Source organism: Pistacia vera, unplaced genomic scaffold, assembly GCF_008641045.1.
Source record: "Pistacia vera cultivar Batoury unplaced genomic scaffold, PisVer_v2 Contig412, whole genome shotgun sequence".
Classification (NCBI taxonomy): domain Eukaryota; kingdom Viridiplantae; phylum Streptophyta; class Magnoliopsida; order Sapindales; family Anacardiaceae; genus Pistacia; species Pistacia vera.
In genome coordinates this window covers 688773-708721 of record NW_022196238.1, presented here as the reverse complement: position 1 = coordinate 708721, position 19949 = coordinate 688773, and the positions used below count along the sequence as shown (strand labels likewise).

Genomic DNA, 19949 nt, shown 5'->3' with positions numbered 1-19949 from the left:
AAAAGGTTGAGCATGTGAAGTGCACTTAACATTATGTCAGCCTACTTTGTATTAAATTAAACTGCATTTGATAAGAACTTTTCTAAATTTGGAATTCAAATTAGATTTAAATAACCATAATCCATTAATCGAATGTCAAATAATATTAACTTAAAATTTCCATAAATAAGTATAATACAATTTTAAAAATATTACATAACTTTATATTGAAGAAAAAGCAAAAAATAGTTGATAATTTAAAAAAAGAAATTAATTTCCGTTAAAAAATAATAATCATATAATTAATAAATAAATGGAATTTAAATCTAAACTTAAAAAAAAAACAAAACAAAAACACTTGGAAAGAGTTACCAAAACCCGACCAAACAAACAAATACAAGAAAATCTTCGTTTTCTTAACAAAAATTTCTCTTTCCCAAGTTTTGTTCACTGTAAGAAAAATATTAAAAATAAAAATTTTCCCTCCTCTGACTTCTCAGCCGAGTCGACTCACTCTGCCTCGCTCAAATCCCTAGTCTCCTCTCTCTGTCTCTCCGGTGAGTTCATACTTTCAGTCAAACTCGCACTCCTATTTTCGGTATTTATTTACTTATTTATATATTTATTTATTTTAGTTGTAGTCCTCTTTTTGATTCATGTTTTTCGTACGGAGTTTAATTTCGTGTAGTTGAAGTCTATAAAACTGTCGTCTTATTCTTCTGATGGATTTGTTGCTGTGATTTTGTTTTATGTGGATCTGTTGAAGTTAATGTTAATGGTTTTAGCGGGAGCAAAGTGGAGTATATGGTAATTGGTGTTTTTTAATTAGGGTTTAGGAGGTAGTTTGTTATGCTTTTGAAAGCGGATTGGGGTTTTTTTCCAGAAGTGTGCATTGCTTTTGAAAGCAACAAGTGGGAAATTTTATTTACTAATAAAAGTGAATGGTTTCTGTTAGTAGCAGGAAAGTTGCTGGGATTGTGTTATTTTGACTAATAGAGATATGTATTTACTGTAGTTTAGTGGTTTATATATAGTTGCATTTTGTTTCGTGAAGTTTAGAGGCATTTCCATGTGTTTTCAGATTAAGTGTTGCAGTTTCTTTAATGAGTTGGTTCACGAATGTGTGAAGTTTAACTCGGATTTATTGGTTGGTCTGTTAAAACTTTAAAATTTCGTAGTTTTTTATGGTAGTGTTCATGAAAAATTTAAGAGTCAGTTAAACTAGCTGATATTGTCATGGCATTTTGGAATTGACATGGCTTGAGAATGTTTTCTTGTGCGTTATAAGCATTGTGGTTCTGTCTTTCACTTCTATGTCTTATCCACATTGACTAGTGTAGCTTTATCTGAGTGTCGCTAACAGTTTAGCCATGTAAAGGAGTAGCTTCACATCTTAGAACCTTAATTGACCAATCCAGAATGTGATTCACAAATTTTCTTGTTTCCTAGCTAAAAACAAAAAAGAAGCTTTCTGTAATTCTTAGAAACAGAAAAATGGCTTCAATTTGATTTACTAGTATAAGAAGACATACAAATGAACATGTGCTGGTTCATGGGGCTGGAATAAGATAATGATTAGCTTGCAGAATAAATCGGGTATGGCAAGGAGACCTACGGTGTCTAGTGACCTGGCTTGGACAGCCTAGGGATTCTCCAGCGAGTGGTTTCCAAGGATCAGGAAAATTATGGAAAAATGTGAACCTTCTGTACCTAGTTTGGGTATTGATTGAGATAGCACACCCTCATTTATCTATGTTTTAGAAATGATGGCTCATGAATCCTTGAATCCTCTTACAACAACGAGTAGGAGAGAAAGAGCAACTCATCTCATTGTGGGTGGACTACATATATCATAACCACTTTGCAAGGACCTTTATATTGAACAATAATAACTCATTGGAGGACCAATGACACAAATTAGTTCACCTTGTGATTAGAAACAAGGAAATTTGGGGAAAGGGGAGAACCGTGACATTTGAACATGTATGCCTTGAATTAATTGGCAGTGCCTTATACACTAGGCCTTTTTATTTTTCGTGTTCTTGGGCCTAATTTAACTAAAAAAGGGATAAAAATCCAGGTCTCGAATAATTTGGGACCTTCCTAGGTCTTACTCAGAATCAGACCTAGACCTAGACCTAGCATCCTTGCCCCACCTTAGGTGAACCTTGTGTTGGGTCTAATGATTAGCACTTGAGTTGTGGTTTTGTCCATTCCTAGTGGAATTCATTTTCATGCATAAACTTTGCTTCAGAAAGTGTAGAACGACATTTATCTTGGTTATGATAGAATTCACTCCCTTTGCCTTTTTTCCTTCAAAAAAGTGTTGTATTTTTATTTTATTTTTACTTTAAATAACTTCTCTCAGGAACATAAGAAAGGTAGCATTTTACATGATCCATTCCTTTGGATCCTGGCCATTGCTAATCCATCCTTCTTCCATACCCATCCAAGGGTGAGACATCAGCCAATGAGCACCAAAGTAGCTTGGAAAAACTACTCCAGGTATGAACGTGAAAATGCATTGAACTTTGAGGATTTTTTTTAAATTTTTTTTGAGAAGAAACAAATAAATATCATTTGATCGAAAATGAATTGAACTTTGAGTAAACAAGCAATTTGTCTATTCTTTATATGATGAGAAACTGAATTACTTGAGACGAAAGTTTACAAGAAAAAGTTGAACCATGATTCTATTTTTAAAACAGAAAGAAGACACTTACAAATACAATCAACTATTGTCAAAGATAAAAAAAAAATCATTTAAATGATAAAAAAAAAAAAAAATTTCTGAAAATAAAAACATGTCAAACTGGGAAAGTCACCTTAATAGGATTGTTTGGTACTTATAATACCTTAATATGATGGTAAAGCGTAAAATGGCTATTATCATTGTTTATATTTATAAGAAACTGAAAATGATTTAATTTGTAGCTAAGAGGCGTCTTAAAGTGTGCAAAGTGATGGTGAAATTTTTATGTAATAATGCTTTATGAGGTTTGGAGTAGTGGATGGCTTAGGAGTCAATATCAGGATCAAATTTACAAATAAAAAACATACAAAAGTCGAATTGATCTAATGTTGAGGGTGAATTCAATGGCGAACTTTAACTTGTCGTAATGCTAACACGTCAAGAGCAAAGTTTGTTTTGCAACTTGCTGGACCCACCTGCCTCATTAAATAAAAAGGACTTATTTTGGAAGGAAACAAAAAGCAACAGCATGAATCCACAGAAATACTGAAATTGGTGTGTAGCCTGACCTCATCTTAAGCGTTACTGATTCTCTTTTCCTTTTAAAACTTGCTTTTTGACATCATCCCGATTTTCAATTATTTTTTTTCCCTTGGAGTTGTTTGCTGTTCATCCAAATTCTATATTTTGTAGGTGAGTTATAGATCAAAGCAATTTACATCATAAGAATTTTCTCGTTCTTTGGTGAAATTTGATTTGTTTTGCTTGTAGAATATATTTGCTTCTAGAAATTTCCATTTATTTTTTTGATTGTCTTTTTTTTTTTTTTTCTCTATTTGAGGGTTGAGAGGGTTCATCTTGATGTTTTCCTTTTATCTATTTTTTGATAGGAAACATATAATTTTTTCTTGATTTATTAAATGTACCTTCTTAGGTGCCATTTATCGTTTTCATTTTTGAATTCTAAGATTTTGACATCATCAATACTCTTAATCGTATTGTTTTTTTTTTTTTTATGATTTTTTTATTAATTTTTTGATTTGATGAGGTTGAAGATGCCAATTTTTGTTTCATTTGATGATTATATATGCATTGCTTTCACCTGTCATCACGTGGAAGGCTTTGTTTTTTTCAACGAAATGCTTCTAACTTTTCACTTATATATATATATATATATATATATTAAAGAATTCTTATGTATGCTATCTTGGGTGGGTGCACTTGCCGCAAGTGGTGCCTAAAGCTAACTTTTATATTTTCATTTGGAAACTTTCTCAAATTACTATTTTAGGTTTAAAGAGTTCAATAATACACAATTTGATGGCTATTATAAATTCAAACACCTTTATTAATATTTTTGATGGCTACTATTGTTGGCCTTAAAATTTCAATATGATTTACAGCTTTTGTAAAATTAGTAAAGAATGTTGAATGTTTTATATTTAATTGAGTAAGTCGGATGGTAGGTGTAGCACTCAATTAACTATAATTTCTTTTCTGATATGGGAAATGTATAGATGATTCCCCTTTTCTCCTTTTGGTTTATTCATATATGCTAACATGTTCAGATGCAATTGGATTGTTAAAAGATGTAACATTTTGGCCTACATTTAAAATGATGCAATCTAAACTGTGGATATGGATATATATAGATGTAAAATATGGAATATAATCAACTGATTTAACTGAGGTGACTTAACATTTATTATCATATTTACATACTGTTGGTTAAGTAATAAAAAACGACGTTTGCAAGACGGATAGTAAATTGGAATTCGGTTATCCTTGTTAATTTATATTGTGTACATGTAGAAGAAATGGTCGTGTTGGTTTATATTTTTGGATGCTTTTTTTTTTTTTTTCCAAAGTCTAAATAAATGCTTCAATATTTATTTGTACAAATCGTGGCATTTTTTTAGTGTCCTTCAATCAATGTTATAATTGGTTTCATTTTGGTTGTCCTGTGTGTTTCATCTGACAAAGGATATTAAGTGATTAAGATATGCCTTTCTATTTTTTCGCCAGACACTGTTTGGAGGGTTGCTTCTTTTGTTGATGTGACTTGATTAAGAGATGGAGGACAAACATGAGGAAGTGGAGGATATCGAGAGTGCTTCTGGTGACTCTTTCATTGCTGACTCAGATGATGATGCACCATCAACTTCCGGACAAGATGATGAATTGCATATTGAGGCTAGTTGATAAATATGTTTTTTTTTTTCTTCATAGTTACACTTTTTATTTTTGTTTGGCAGATTATTAAGAACTATTGTTTATGTGATATATTGATGTTCTAATTCTGACTTGCTGTTGGACCTCTTTTTGCACTTTTGTTTTATTTTCCATCTTTTTTCTGCAGGAACATTTGACTGAGGAAGAAATAGAAGAGCTAGTTGCTGAGTTTTTGGAAGTTGAGAGTAAGGTATTATATATCATTGTTTGAATTTGACTTCTATTGGGTATTTTACTTTGATAGTTTTCTCATACTCTTTTTAGGCTGCAGAGGCTCAGGAAGCACTTGAACCCGAGTCCCTTGCCAAAGTGGAAGGTGAGGTTAGAGAGGAGTTGGCACAAAATCTCCATAAGGATGCTGTTAGTTTTCTTCCCCTATCTCCCTCTTTTGAATCTTGTGGCCAGGGCCTATTACTGACTTTTTTAGTTGACTACAGTTGGAGGTGGCCGTTGAAGATGAAATGACTGCCTATAGAGAGCAGTGGGAAGCAGTGCTGGACGAACTCGAAACAGAGAGTGCTCACTTGTTGGTCTGCTTCTTTCTTCAGTTTTGAGTAAAATTTTTGGTTCTCAATGTGTATTTTATGCTCGCATACATTTTGAGAAATTTTTTTAATTTTTTCTTGCAAATCAACATTTTGTTTAAATCTACTTTTGTTAACTAATAAGGCCCCAACTATGTGGCTTTCTGTTTCTTTTTTATTTCTTTTGAGGGAGTTGAAAAGGCGATTTTGAAGTTTGTTATGCACTATTTCTTATTCTATTGCTTCTTTTATGTTGAGTCAAGATTGTCTTTCCTCAAGAAACTTGGTTTGTTATTAGTCACTTGTTGGATTTTAAATTGTGGATTTGGTTAAGCTTAAAGTAAATCCTGCATTTTGCTTCATTTAAGTATTTCGGTCGCATTTTTTGTTTTTAATATGCCACAGATTCTTTTCTGAGGAAGGAATTTAGTCTTGCACTGGTTGATAGCTGCCATTTAGGACATTGAAATTTAACCAGAAATGTGCACAGATCTATTGAGTGTTTCAAATTTTTTTTGCTTAGCCTGTGTCCTCCAAGATGTCCAGGTTTGATGAGAAATATTCTTTTTTGCCCTTTTTGTCTCCATTTGTTTAGTGGCATACTTACTCGATGAATAGCTTATTTGGTCACACATTTAATGAAAATTATCATAGAAAGAGACATTCAAATGTTTCTGTTGCAATTTTTCTTTTTTTTTTTTAATGCTTTCCCTGTAGTCTTTGAAAATTGTAATTAAATTATAATTTGTTTTGCTTTTATGCAGGAACAACTTGATGGAGCTGGTATTGAGTTACCAAGCCTATATAAGTGGATCGAAAATCAGGCTCCTAATGGTTGCTGCACTGAAGCTTGGAAAAAAAGAGCACACTGGGTAGGATCTCAGGTGCCTAGTGAAATGAACAAGTCGATAACTGATGCCGAGGAGTATCTTCAAACCCAAAGGCCTGTAAGAAGGTATGATCGTACCTTGGCATTATGCATTGTTCAGGTGCATCTGTTTTCTTTTTCATATGAATATACATTTGTGGGTTCAGGCGACATGGTAAACTATTGGAGGAGGGTGCCAGTGGATTTTTACAGAAAAAACTTGCTAATGATGATAGCAAGGAGGCTGTAACAGAAACTAGAGACCTCGACTGGAGCTCTGTGAACAAAATATTTTCTGGTGATGTTTCTGATGAGTGTAAATTTGGTGGCAAGCATTGGGCTTCTGTGTACTTGGCCAGTAATCCACAGCAAGCTGCTGCAATGGGACTCAAATTTCCTGGAGTTGATGAGGTGACTGATTTTGGTTTTAATTGATCATTTGCAACCTTATGACATGATTGCCTTCTGCATTTTGGCCCAAACTTTGATGTTACTGCCAAATGTCATGACATCTTGGTTTTACCTACTTGTGACTACTCATTCAGCAAAGTTTATAATCTAACTTATTTTATAGACTGTTGTAGATTCCAGAGAGTGTGTTTAGTTTTGAACAATATTTGAAGTCAGTGAAGTCCCATAGCTGATGGTCAAGAGTCGATGGGAGTTATTTTGTGGCACCTAACTCTCATTGGTTGTTGCCCATGAATTAAGAAGTTTTCTGGTCCATGATTCTGCTACTAATGTTTATGAGTTTGTCTATCAAGCTTTTGGCCTTGTGGGTTTTGTGCAACTTGGTGCTATCGGTTTTAATGCTTTGTTTTAAGTCAGTTTGAAAAATGAATTTTTCAGGTGGAGGAGATCGAAGACATTGACGACAATTCCAATGATCCATTTGTTGCAGATGCCATAGCTAATGAAAGAGAATTGGTTCTTTCTGAAGAGCAAAGAAAAAATTTTAGAAAGGTATGTCAGTATCCATTCAACTAACGGTTTTATTTGCCGTTTCCTGAAAATTAAAAATATCAGTCATGGAAGTGTTGCTTCTGTCTCATTTGAGATCCATTTGGCTGAGAAATTCATCCATTTTTTGCTGCATGTTCAAAACCAAACACAAGTTCTGGAAAAAGTGGGATTTAAATCCACTATGAGTAAACTTCTTAAAATCGAGAGTTGTGTATGTGTCTATGTTTTTGGTTTTTGGTTGGGGGGGGGGGTGGTGCGTGGGGGTGGGGTTGTTGGGGGTTTGGTGGGTGATAGGAGTATATTAAGTGAAAATGTCATTTTTTAAATTAAGGCAGTTTTTATAAGAAACACAATGATGCAGTATCAAGACGATGTGAATGGAATAACTTTTTGGGTCTATTTATGATCACTCTCATAATAATTAATGGTTGAGTTTTCTGTTAACAACTGTTTAGACACAAGTTTTAAAGTTAATTTGACTGTATCTTTGTATATTTGAAGGTCAAAGAGGAAGATGATGCAAATATCGATCGCAAGCTTCAACTACATTTGAAACGAAGGCGGCATCGAAAAAGATCAAAACAGGTATAATGTCTCTACCCATTGGTTCTTTTGTTCTATACAATTGGTTTAGCCTTAGTTAATTTATAAGAAATTTGTGAACTATCGGTTTTCAATAAAATTTTGCTGCTCAGAAAAAAAAAAAAAAAAAAAGAAGAGGAAAAATTTGTATAGCAATCTTGTATAATCGCAAGAGTGATGCTGAGATAGGTTCTTAATTGATCTCTTTGTACATATATGTGACAGTTGTTTATCTTTCGTCATGTTGATGATTTTCAAGTTTTACAGTTTACAGTATTCAGACCAGTGGCACCTATTATGGATGTGTCATTTATTAAAGAGTTAAGGCCTTAAGTTGCATTGTTTAAGAGTGTCATACTTTATTACATGGGTTTCTCACATGCTGTGGACATGGATACGTTTCTCAATTAGAGGAGCTAATGTTAGGTGTCAAGCCTTGAATAACTTAACCTTCCTCCTTTGTGATATCTATGTACTTTTTTCTGTTACTGAATTAGGGAGCTACTCAGAAAGAAGTTTTCTCTGTTGATGGTGTGGTTGAAAGTAATTCAGATGAGGCCCGGCCTTTTGTTGATTCTTCTAATTGTCTTCCAAGCAATAAATCTCAAGAAGATGAGGAAGGCATGCCTGACAAAAACAATGAGGTTAAAAGTTCCGGAACTTCAGATAATTTTGACAAGGCAAGGCCAATTAGTAATGGCACTTCTTCAATGTCGGATTCTGCTTTGCCTGATTCCACTGAATTAAGAGGGTCCAAGCGTTCCAATGAGAGTGAGGAGCCAAATGATGATATAAAACGGATTCGGCCTATTATCATAGATTGTGATGAAGAAGCTAATGTGATGAATGATAAATCTGTTTGCATCAAATTGGAAGATCAATCTGTCTTGCATGAAAATGCTAACGTTTCTGTCACTGCTGACTCTCTTCCTTCCCAGATTTCGTATGAAAAATTCTTTTGTACTGCCTGTCAAAAGGTGGCCTCCGAAGTTCACTCGCATCCGCTTATGAAAGTAATCATTTGCAAGGATTGTAAAAGCCTATTGGAACAGAAGATGCATTTGAAGGTATGGACTTAGTAGTTTTTGTACTTCTTAGTAGATTGATTCCTATAGACTATAAATTTGGGTAGTGGAATAATAATTATGTTGGTAATTATTTCATTTTCGAAAATCCAACTTTGAAGGAAGCACCATTTAGGGCATTAGATTTTACTAGAAAAACGTAAGAAAAATCTCAGAATTAAACTCTATTCTCATTTTCTGATGCATCTACATCTTGTTATTAGGATCAAAAAAGGATAATTGAATAAAGTTTTTTGTATCTCTGTATGTGTGTATGTATGTGTACTGAGTATGTATCTGTGTATAGTTTTCAATGGAAGTTCGCACCTGTATGTGTCTGACCTAGTGACTAGTGTTAATATTACTATGACTAGTGACTAGTGTTAATATTACTATGTGTACACCATAACCTGATTACGTTTGATGATTTAGTGAGATAGAATTTCTTTTTGAAATTTTCTTTTGTGCGTTTATTCACCATGTGCTAAGGATAAAAGAAAAAATTTGCTGAGAAGCAATAAAATGCATGATAAATTTGCTTTTTTTCCTTTTTTTTTCTTTTTTAATGTACATTCTGCTTACTAGAATGGGTTTCTAAAATTTGATGTCATCAAGTGTATAGAATTGAAACAAACATGATGTTGCAGCAATGTATTAGTTGTTTAACTTTCTTTTGATATTCACGAAGATCTTTAAGCTGTTGTAATTAGTACTTACATCTAATTACAACAGTATTTGTTGATTATTGTTCTGCTTGCTTGTTCTCTGGAAATCTTATTCCAGATGACCACTCTCCCAAATTGGTTTTCCTCCTGAAGACCTGTTTGCATTCTCCATTAGTAGCGTCATGCAAGCCAAATTCACAGGTTGGGAATACTGCTGATTGGGGTTTGGAAGTGGTGAAATGATTGAGGGGGGTTGTATATGGTCTGGTCATGATCATAATAACCAAGTTCAGCATTTTGTTATTGCAATTTTTTTTAACTATTGTGGCCTTATTGTTTAGTTGTTTATTATTGTTGATAATTTTATTAGTATGACACCATCTGCCTAATCTACTGAGTTCTAAAAAGGTTCATTTGGAATGTTTTTATTTGATAATCTGAATTCAGTATTTCATGTTGAAATTTGTATTGAATTAATTGATTATAGCAGGATGCTGACTGCTCTGAGTGTTTCTGTGGATGGTGTGGACGAAGCAATGATTTAATAAATTGTAAGTCGTGCAAGGTATTGTTCTGTACCACTTGTGTGCAGAGGAATATTAGTGAAGCATGCTTGTCTGAGATTCAGGCCTCTTCCTGGCAATGTTGTTGCTGCTCTCCAAGTCTCCTGCAAAGATTGACCTTAGAATTTGAGAAAGCCATTGGTTCTGGAGACCTTACGGTTTCTAGCTCTGAAAGTGACTCAGAGAGTTCAGATGCCGACAATAATCTCACAGTAGGGTATGATGATATTCCTCTGTAAACTGAGATAAGGATGTAATCTTTAATTGGTTTCATTGATGGTTTTTGCTGACTGTATTTTGTATTGTTTTATGAAACTAAGATCAACTTTTAATTCCTTTGATTTTTCATTTATAACAAAATTGTTACACATGCTACTGAACTGACTCTTTGACTATTAATTTAGTAACAAAGTTCTTTCGTAATGGACTTCTATGGGCTCCCTCACTTATTTCTATCTCTCTCCCTCTCAGCCGTAAGAGAAAGCAAAAGAAGAAAATTCGGAGGATTCTAGATGATGCTGAATTAGGAGAAGAAACCAAAAGAAAAATTGCAATTGAAAAGGTACCTTTAAATTGCTAGATTTGTTTAGTCCATGCTGATTTTTTGCAGAACCAAATAACATATTGTGGTCAAAATTTTTGTAGGAGCGCCAAGAGCGTCTAAAATCTTTGCAAGTGCAGTTTTCTGCCACATCTAATATGACAACCGCGGCAAGTTTTGAACGGGACTTGCCTGCTGCTGCTAGTACTGAAGTGCTTGGTGATGCTATTACTGGGTATATAGTGAATGTTGTGCGGGAGAAAGGTGAAGAAGCTGTGAGAATTCCACCAAGCATATCAGCTAAACTGAAAGCTCATCAGGTTTTCCTTTTATGCTTGTAGAGTGTTTAATTATGAGCTTTTCTTTTATGCTTGTATATAATTTAACACGAAATAATTGTCTGGAAATTGCTGTTTGGCTGATTCTTTTCACTAATTGTATCATTATTTTGGGTAGGCCTCCTATCTCAAATTTTAATGATGTTACTGTATTATAGTTGTACTCTAGCTTTAGCACTGATGCTATATATAATGCATTTCGAACCTGCAAACTCTGGCAGTGTCTGTTTGTTAAAAAATTGAATTTGGGGCCGTTTGTGGGGGAAGTTTGAAGTTGGGATGTGAACCTTGAAGATATATAGCTTGTTTTTATTTTCTTGAAATTGTTGGCTGATGCTATCTGTTGCAATTATTTTATTTTATGACCTTGAAGGTGTTATGATGGAACTCTTTATTTATTATTGCAGGTAGTAGGGATAAGATTTATTTGGGAAAATATTGTACAGTCAATCAGAAAGGTGAAGTCTGGAGATAAAGGGCTTGGTTGCATTCTGGCTCATACAATGGGCCTTGGGAAAACATTCCAGGTATTACCTTTGGTATTTCTCTTGGATATTCTGTTTCTCTGCTCTCTATGAATAACTATATTTTCATTGTACAATGGACTTTGACATAACACTGTGTTCTCACCATTGTAGTATGAGCTAGATATGCAAGAAAGCAAATATTTTCTGGATAGCTTTAGCATCATGTGGTGCTCCACACATGTAGAACATTTTTGCTCTCTCAAAAAGGCAAAAACTTAGTGGAAGTGATATGTCCTCAGTTTTTTGTGGGTGATTTGGCAAGAAACTAATAGTTTATGTTTGAAGGAAAAGAGAGGAGGATATGAACTACCTATGGGATAGAATTTTCATATTTGCTTCTACATTGGCCTAGTTTTAAAGAATTTTCGAGCTTCTTTGTTTTTCATAATACATCTGGATTGGGATGGGATGTAAAGTATGTATTGGGTTCTCTTCCGTAATCTGTTACAGTGGTTTTGGGCTGATATAATATACCAAAAATGGAATTGTTTATGAGCTTTTGTTTTGCTATGTATACATATATGATACTCATTGAAGTGCTGTCTTGTTTTTAGTTTTGACCCTCTGGTTCACTCCTGTAAGCCTTGCACACTGTTCAAAATAATCTTTTCCAGTTTCCCAAAAGAAGAAAACAAAAAAAATAAAAGAGAGAAGTTAATAACTGTGCTTTTTGTATGTTTAAGTTTTGATAATAATTTGTAGCATCTTTATGTGGCTTCTACATATTTTAATAGCTTGATGGATGTGTTTGCCTGATTTGTCAAAATATTTTTTCAGGTCATAGCCTTCTTGTACACGGCAATCAGAAGTATTGACTTGGGATTAAGAACTGCACTTATTGTCACCCCTGTAAATGTACTTCATAATTGGAGGCAGGAATTCATGAAGTGGAGGCCTACAGAGGTGAAACCTCTCCGTGTCTTCATGTTGGAAGATGTATCAAGGTCTAATTATGATTTTTTTTGGTCATTTCTAACAAAAACTTGTATTGATCATGAGGGGCATTAGTTCCCTTTTCCAGGTTTACTGTTGAATTTCCAAATTCTGTGCATAGTGTTTCCCTTTTCCAGGTTTACTGTTGAATTTCCTAATTCTGTGTATAGTGTTGTCATATGATGCACATGTCCTGACTTTTATCTTTTCAAAATTTTGATTATACTCATTTTCTTATCAACTGGCCAAAGTTTTAATTTCCTCTATAAATATGGTTGCTGTTTTAGTAGCGTGTTATTTAATGCTATCAGGTTGAATTTTAATGTCAAAACTACTCTGCTTTCTGTGATGAGGAAAATTGTGTCCACCAATGCAGTTTGGAAACTCAGGTTGTCTAATAAATGGATACAAGAATTCTTTTGGTACTGACTTCTGGATAGTGGGTTGAGAAGGATTGACTTTATAGGTCTGTGCTCAATATCTAATGACTTGTCATCAAATTGGATGGTCAGTTTTCTTTGTTACCCGAAATCCCTTGATCTTACCTACATGCTCATTGAGTTCCAAACTGGGGGCTTGACTCTACAGCCTTTGTTGTCAAGAAACTTGTGGGATATAATTTCCCAAATAAGTGGCCCCAGGAAATTTGATTCATTTGAAACCTTGAACTCATTGTTGAAACCTAGGGCTTCTACTACTAAGCACAGTCCTTCAGGTTACTTGGGTGGTTTATGCAATAGTTATTTAAATACGTAGGTGGAATGGGATCAAATGCATTGTAGCAAATGGGTAAGATGTCTTGAAGTAGGATTCTTGGAAAAAGAAAATGCAGTTGAAATAGGATAGGTGTGAAATTTTTCTTGGATGTGCTTACAAAGCTATGTAGGCAGCAATATAGGAACATTCTTTTACTTTACTCTTTCTGGATTGTCCAGATTCTTTGAATTGTAAGAGAATTGTTGTCTTTGGTGGTTTTTGCAGTGAATTACAAATTCACTTGATCTGAACAGAAATAATGAAAAATGGAGGGATGTGATTTTGAGGATTAAAATTAGGAGATTTATGGGGTTGATCTGGTTTGTTTCGGATAATATGGTTGGGATCTTCTTATTGTTGGTTCTTTTGGTGGAGTGAGGTGCTAGCTGAGATGACTCCTTGCCTGTTGTGCATTATCTTGAGTTGTTATGGAGCACCATCAAGTATTTTGAGTAATGTGATATCATTTGTCATTGTGAACTTTGCAATGTTGATTTTTGAGTGGAAAATTAGACTAAAGGTTTTAGCTGGCTAGATATGTTGATGTTGGTGCTCTGGCCAATGTAGTGGTTTTCATATTTTTCCCTACCTGTGGATGAAGATCATTTCGTAATATTGTTCAATTACCTAATTTTAAACATTGTATGAGAGATGGAGAAGGATGTCACTTTGAAGTTCTGCTGGAAAGCAGGAACAGAAGAAGACAATATAAGCTTTTCATATTGATTTAAGATTTAACCGTTCCATTTATTTTCTTTTAGCTGTATGGAATACATAGTTTTTCTTGTCAAAAATTGGATTCTAGTTTGATAGACATTATGGATTTTTGTTCCTAAACAATTGTCTTGCATCTCACTGTTTTCACTTCTATTTTTTTTATTGTTGCTTACCCTCTTGTTGATATGCTTACTGCTGTTATTACATTTTCCAGGGAGAGAAGAGCAGAATTACTTGCAAAGTGGAGGGCCAAGGGTGGTGTATTTATAATTGGCTATGCTGCTTTCCGGAACTTGTCCTTTGGAAAGCATGTGAAGGATAGGCAGATGGCTAGAGAAATTTGTCATGCCTTGCAGGTTCTTTTCAGTTTATAATGTCTTAGATATAACATATTGATAATTTGATTCCAGGTAATTGGAGCTGAATTGACCTGTGTCTTCAGTTTAACTGTTACCAATAGAGGCACCTTTGGAATCTAAGATCTTGCTAAGTCTTTGATATAAACTAGTTTCTTTTTTTTTTTTTTTTTTTTTTTTTAACATTATCAGTAAGAAATTAATTATCTCATAAGAACTTCTGTTTGATATAAAATTATGATTTTGTCGTCTTGTCAGTGTTATATTTCAAATATTTTCAATTATTTGCCAATAATTTCATGGTTTAGAGAAATATAAATCACTGATTTCTTCAGTGCCCTATTTGCTTTATATTTGTGGCAAACATTGTTTCAATTAGCGAATTTTGCTTGTGTGATTCTAGAGTCTTGTGTTTCCTATAAAGAGAATTTAAATGTCTGTGGGGAAGAAAGAAGGTGAACATGTTGTGGAAATTTTGTGTTATGCCGTCTTTTTTATGTTCTTTGGTTGGAAAGGGATTCAATATTTTTTTTATGATGCTGGGGAGGAAGGTGCTGAATTTTATGGGATAGGGTTTATTTCCTTGCTTTCTTTAAGTGTTGGTTTCTAATGGTTTGAAGGATACTCCAGTTTCTTATTTAGGAAAGTTGAGAGGTTGTAGTAGATGTTTCTGTTTTGGGTTGTCTTTTCGTGAATGTAGTGGGTCTTTTTTAGTGGACTGCTGCTCTACCTTTCTGTAATTTTTTTTTTCTTTTATTATAGAACTTACTGTTTCTTATTGAAATTTAAAAAAAAAAAAAAAATGAATAAACATGATTCTCGTATGATTGGTAGTTGAGATGTTTGGATGCTTGTTAGTAGGAATTTTCTGTATCATAATTTGCTTTTTTATTTTTTATTTTTGGGGTTATTTTATCCATAGTTTCATGCAATTCTCAGACATCTTAAATATTTCTTATTTTGTGCCATGTGTTCTTTGTGATATTGCAATCCCTTAATAAAATTTTCTTTTCCTATTCTAGGATGGACCTGATATACTTGTTTGTGATGAGGCCCATATGATTAAGAACACCAGGGCTGACACAACTCAAGCCTTGAAACAAGTGAAATGCCAAAGAAGGATTGCCTTGACTGGATCACCTCTTCAAAACAATCTCATGGAATATTATTGCGTAAGTCTGCAATAAAGCTATGAATTCTGGTACATTAGTTTTTATTTCTTATTTCTTATTATGATTTTTATTGGATTTATTTTGGAACAGATGGTTGATTTTGTAAGGGAAGGTTTCCTTGGTAGCAGTCATGAGTTTAGGAACCGGCAAGATTTCGTCACTGAATATTATTCTGATTGCTATATACTTTTTACTTGGATCAGTTTACCTCAATCATGCTTTTCTTGTGTGCAGCTTTCAGAATCCTATCGAAAATGGTCAGCATACTAATTCAACATCTGAAGATGTTAAAATTATGAATCAGAGGTCTCATATCCTCTATGAACAATTAAAAGGATTTGTCCAGAGAATGGACATGAATGTGGTGAAGAAGGACTTGCCACCAAAAACTGTCTTTGTAATAACAGTGAAGCTCTCTCCACTACAGAGGAAACTATACAAGAGATTTCTTGATTTGCATGGGTTTGCAAATGACAAAGTCTCTAATGAAAAGATAAGGAAGAGCTTTTTTGCTGGGTATCAGGCCTTAGCTCAGGTATTTTTCAAGGCTTCATATTTATAAAGTTTTGCGCACCCACCTGTACATAGATATAAAAGGCAGGTGCATCTAAGCATATTTGTCTGAAGCATGTCATTGATCCATGCAACTAGTGTTATAGTTGGTAGCATTAGATTGTTATGGTTAAAAGTTTCGAGAGCCAATCTTAGTTTTAAGGAAGAAGAGAATGGAGAAGACAAATATATCCATGCTTTTCTGATAAAAGTTTTGGAAAACTGGGGTTGTTAAATGTTGGACTTGGTTCATGTCATGTTAATATTTATATTTATGGAAAGTTAGAAGTTAAAACAACTAGGCTGCTGCATACAGGCATATGCTATATTGAATTCGAGATGTGGTAAGTGTCTTGATAAGATATCCATGCGGATACTTCGCTTGTATGGATACCAGTACTAATAGAATGTGCATGCATCAGTATTGCAATTTGTCTGTGTTATTTAGATTTTGAAGAGCGCATGAAGATAATAAAATGAATCAATTACTTTTTGGTATAATCCACGTGACAATGCATTTCATATTATTTACATTTATCCTTCTTCATTTTCTTTTGATGGAAGTGTTTTTCATCCCTAGTAGATATGGAACCATCCTGGCATCTTACAATTGAAAAAAGAAGATAGGGGCTATCCGAGCCGGGAGGATGCTGAGGACAGTTCCAGCGATGAAAACCTAGATTATAATGTGGTGATAGGAGGTATTCTTCTAATTTTCCTTTGCTTTTATGTAAAAGTTATGTATCGATATTGTGCCTGGAATGCTTTAGCTTTTGGATTTATGGATTTGCTATATTTCATTGACGTGGAGCAATATTTGAAATTGATAACTGGGGTTACTTGGCAGTCACACTTGGTGACCTTTAGAGTAAACAAAGCCAGACGGGCTGATTTAGTAGTGTGAGCATGGTCTGTCATAAACTGTGCTTTAGAAGATGCTGTGAACTGTAAGGCTTCTTTTATGGTGAATAGAATTGATTTATGGGGTCATATAGAATAAAGAAAGTAAAGCAAACAAGTAAAGATGAAAAAAAGAGGATGGAAAATCAAAGAATCTCACAAAGTCCTCCCACAAGTCTTGCCAAGCATCTTACTGATATCATACCATTATGCAAAGAAAAATTACCCTTCAGTTTTCCAATACGTAGGCCATGTCTTACAGATGTGTTGAGGGCTTTAGCTGCTGATTTTTTGACCCGGATAATTGCTTAAGGGAACTATGGCATATTGTTTTCAAGAAGATTTAGACAACACACCTGTAGGCATCTGTAACCTAAATAATAATTCATATTGTCACTGATTTGGAATTTTTCCTTACATAATAATTTCTTGAGACTAATGTTTACAGTGCATGTAACCATTTGTCATATCTTCATTGTTACAGAAATGTTATTGATTTCATGTTTTAATATTAATGCTTCATGATTGACAGAGAAGCCAAGGAATACAAATGATGTTCTGCAGGGAAAGAACGACGATGGCTTTTTTCAGCAGGTTTGAGTTTGGACAAATTTGATCATCAATTGTTAATTTCCTGTTTTACTTGTTTTGGGGTGAATCATTCTGTAGGAAGTTTCTGGTACTATTGTTTGTAACAGTACCATTCTGTATGCTGCTGATATGTTATTTTTCTTTAAGGATAATGGATATTTATTTCTTAACAGGATTGGTGGAAAGATCTTCTGCGTGAACATACTTATAAAGAGCTCGACTACAGTGGCAAAATGGTTTTGCTGCTTGATATTCTAACCTCGTGTTCTGACATAGGTGATAAAGTATTGGTTTTTAGCCAGAGTATACCAACATTAGACCTCATAGAGCTGTATCTTTCAAAGTTAACTCGATCAGGCAAGCAAGGGAAGTTTTGGAAAAAGGGAAAGGATTGGTATAGGTGGGTATTTTTTTCTGCAGACTTTCACGCTGTATTCCATGTGGGAATGAAATTCTTTTGTAATTTTGATAAACCTTTTTTATTTTCTTGTAATCTGCTGGACAGGCTAGATGGGAGAACAGAGAGTTCTGAAAGGCAAAAGTTGGTAGAGAGATTTAATGAGCCCTTCAATAAAAGGGTGAAGTGTACATTAATTTCAACTAGAGCTGGATCTCTGGGGATAAATCTTCATGCTGCCAACCGGGTAATTATTGTTGATGGTTCCTGGAATCCGACATATGATCTTCAGGCCATATTTCGTGCTTGGAGGTATGTTTCGTTGTTTGTTGGGTATGCATTATGTGCTTGTGTATGGATTTTATTTAATTTGGTTTAGAACTTAGGACTCATTATGCTTTTTCTGCTTCTGCAGGTACGGGCAAAAAAAGCCAGTTTTTGCTTACCGATTGATGGCACATGGAACCATGGAGGAGAAGATATACAAACGTCAGGTAACAGAAGAAGATTTTTCTATTATATTATAAGATTTCTGTTGTCTCATGAGGAGAATGCTTAAATAGGTCACGAAGGAGGGGCTTGCCGCAAGGGTGGTTGACAGACAACAAGTACATAGGACTATCTCTAAAGAAGAAATGTTACATCTCTTTGAATTTGGTGATGATGAAAACCCTGATCCTCTACCTGAAGTCTGTCAAGAAAATGGACAAGAAAACAGTCAAACTACAACTTGCAAAATAGGAAATTCTCTGAAGCATAAGTTGCCTCTTTCTCATGGAAGCTGCCTTTCTGACAAGTTGATGGAAAGTTTACTTGGCAAGCATCATCCAAGGTAGTTTATTTCAAATGTAATTGACCCTGCATTTTTAATATTTCTTCAGCTTTTATTTGAAAGGTTTAATGTGTTATGTTACATTGTGATGGTTACTAGAGATGCACAGTCTAACTATTCTTTCTCATTTAACGCGATTCTTGGTGATCAAATTTAAGCAGTATGGACCAAGTAAATCACCTATATAATGATTCAAAACTGATTAGAAATTTCTTGTTTATTGTTTTACTTAACCAATATCACATTCGAAACAATGTCTTTTATTTTCAGAATCGAGAGTAACTCTAGGTTTTCGTTATCATTATTTATTAAGCAGTAATATTTTCTATTAGTAGGGTTATGGTCTACATACTGTCTGAATATGAGCATTTCATTCTTGGTATTTAAAAAATCCATGACATGTCACATTGTTCATTACTTTGTTTGCTTAGGTGGATTGCCAATTACCATGAACATGAGACCCTTTTGCAAGAGAATGAAGAGGAAAGGCTTTCAAAGGAGGAACAAGACTTGGCCTGGGAAGTGTACAGGAGATCATTAGAATGGGAGGAAGTACAACGTGTACCACTTGATGAATCAGGACCAGAGCGAAAACCTGCTGTCACGTCAAATGTGGTTCCTCCTGCACCAGGGACCAGTGACACCACAATGCAACCCAGAGGCATTCTGAGGAGTCGTGTGGTGCTACGGAAATGCACTAATCTTTCTCATTTGCTTACTCTTAGAAGTCAGGGCACAAAAGTTGGTTGCAGCACAGTATGTGGAGAATGTGCTCAGGAAATACGGTGGGAGGATCTAAATAGGGATGGCAAACCAGCTAGGTGAAAAAAAAAAAAAACAGGAGGCTTCCGCCAATTTGTTCATATTTTTGTTTTTAGCTGATGTAATTAGTTATTGATTGTACATTAAAGTTGCTGTAAGTTCAATATCCTTTTGAACAGAATACATTCTTTTTGGTAGGTCTGATCTCGTTGATACATAAGCATAGTGAATCATCATGTGTCAAGTCTTTTTCAATGAGAGGCAAGGAGAGAGGGATTTTCTCTTTTGTCATGGAGGGTTGAGGGATTTTGAGGGATTTTTTCTTTTGTCATTAAGGGTTGAGGGATTTTAAAATGGCAGAATTAGGCCTGTGTAAATTTGAATCATTCTAAGTTAATCAAGGAAAACGCATTTTTATTTGTTGTAATGTGATTTGAGTCAGG

General features: G+C 34.4%; 1 protein-coding gene across 3 annotated transcripts; it reads left to right on the top strand.

Moving 5' to 3' along the window:
- The first annotated feature begins 405 nt into the window (after window positions 1-405).
- LOC116142536 (protein CHROMATIN REMODELING 20) lies at window positions 406-19933 on the top strand. Of its 3 annotated transcripts, none has more exons than XM_031427968.1 (27): window positions 406-536; window positions 2348-2484; window positions 4697-4864; window positions 5031-5093; window positions 5168-5263; window positions 5341-5433; window positions 6192-6382; window positions 6463-6706; window positions 7145-7258; window positions 7760-7843; window positions 8338-8907; window positions 10060-10349; window positions 10604-10694; window positions 10778-10993; window positions 11419-11538; window positions 12316-12482; window positions 14159-14300; window positions 15323-15472; window positions 15563-15618; window positions 15707-16007; window positions 16608-16725; window positions 17457-17518; window positions 17689-17915; window positions 18021-18224; window positions 18328-18406; window positions 18476-18744; window positions 19176-19933. In XM_031427968.1, exons 3-27 carry the CDS (start codon window positions 4745-4747, stop codon window positions 19567-19569), a joined length of 4461 nt encoding a protein of 1486 aa, XP_031283828.1. In that variant the 5' UTR covers window positions 406-536; window positions 2348-2484; window positions 4697-4744; the 3' UTR covers window positions 19570-19933. The 3 variants fall into 3 exon arrangements, with proteins under 3 accessions (XP_031283828.1, XP_031283826.1, XP_031283827.1); XM_031427966.1 differs by having other exon boundaries at window positions 10057-10349; XM_031427967.1 differs by lacking the exons at window positions 406-536; window positions 2348-2484 and adding an exon at window positions 3114-3226 and having other exon boundaries at window positions 10057-10349.
- Window positions 19934-19949: the final 16 nt, after the last annotated feature.

Bases quoted from the DNA above. Each gene is read 5' to 3' on its own strand.
- LOC116142536 (XM_031427966.1), top strand. From the start codon at position 4,745: ATGGAGGACAAACATGAGGAAGTGGAGGATATCGAGAGTGCTTCTGGT. The intron at 5,434-6,191 runs GTCTGCTTCTTT...GCTTTTATGCAG, and splicing joins CAGAGAGTGCTCACTTGTTG to GAACAACTTGATGGAGCTGG. The intron at 17,916-18,020 runs GTGGGTATTTTT...TCTGCTGGACAG, and splicing joins AAGGGAAAGGATTGGTATAG to GCTAGATGGGAGAACAGAGA.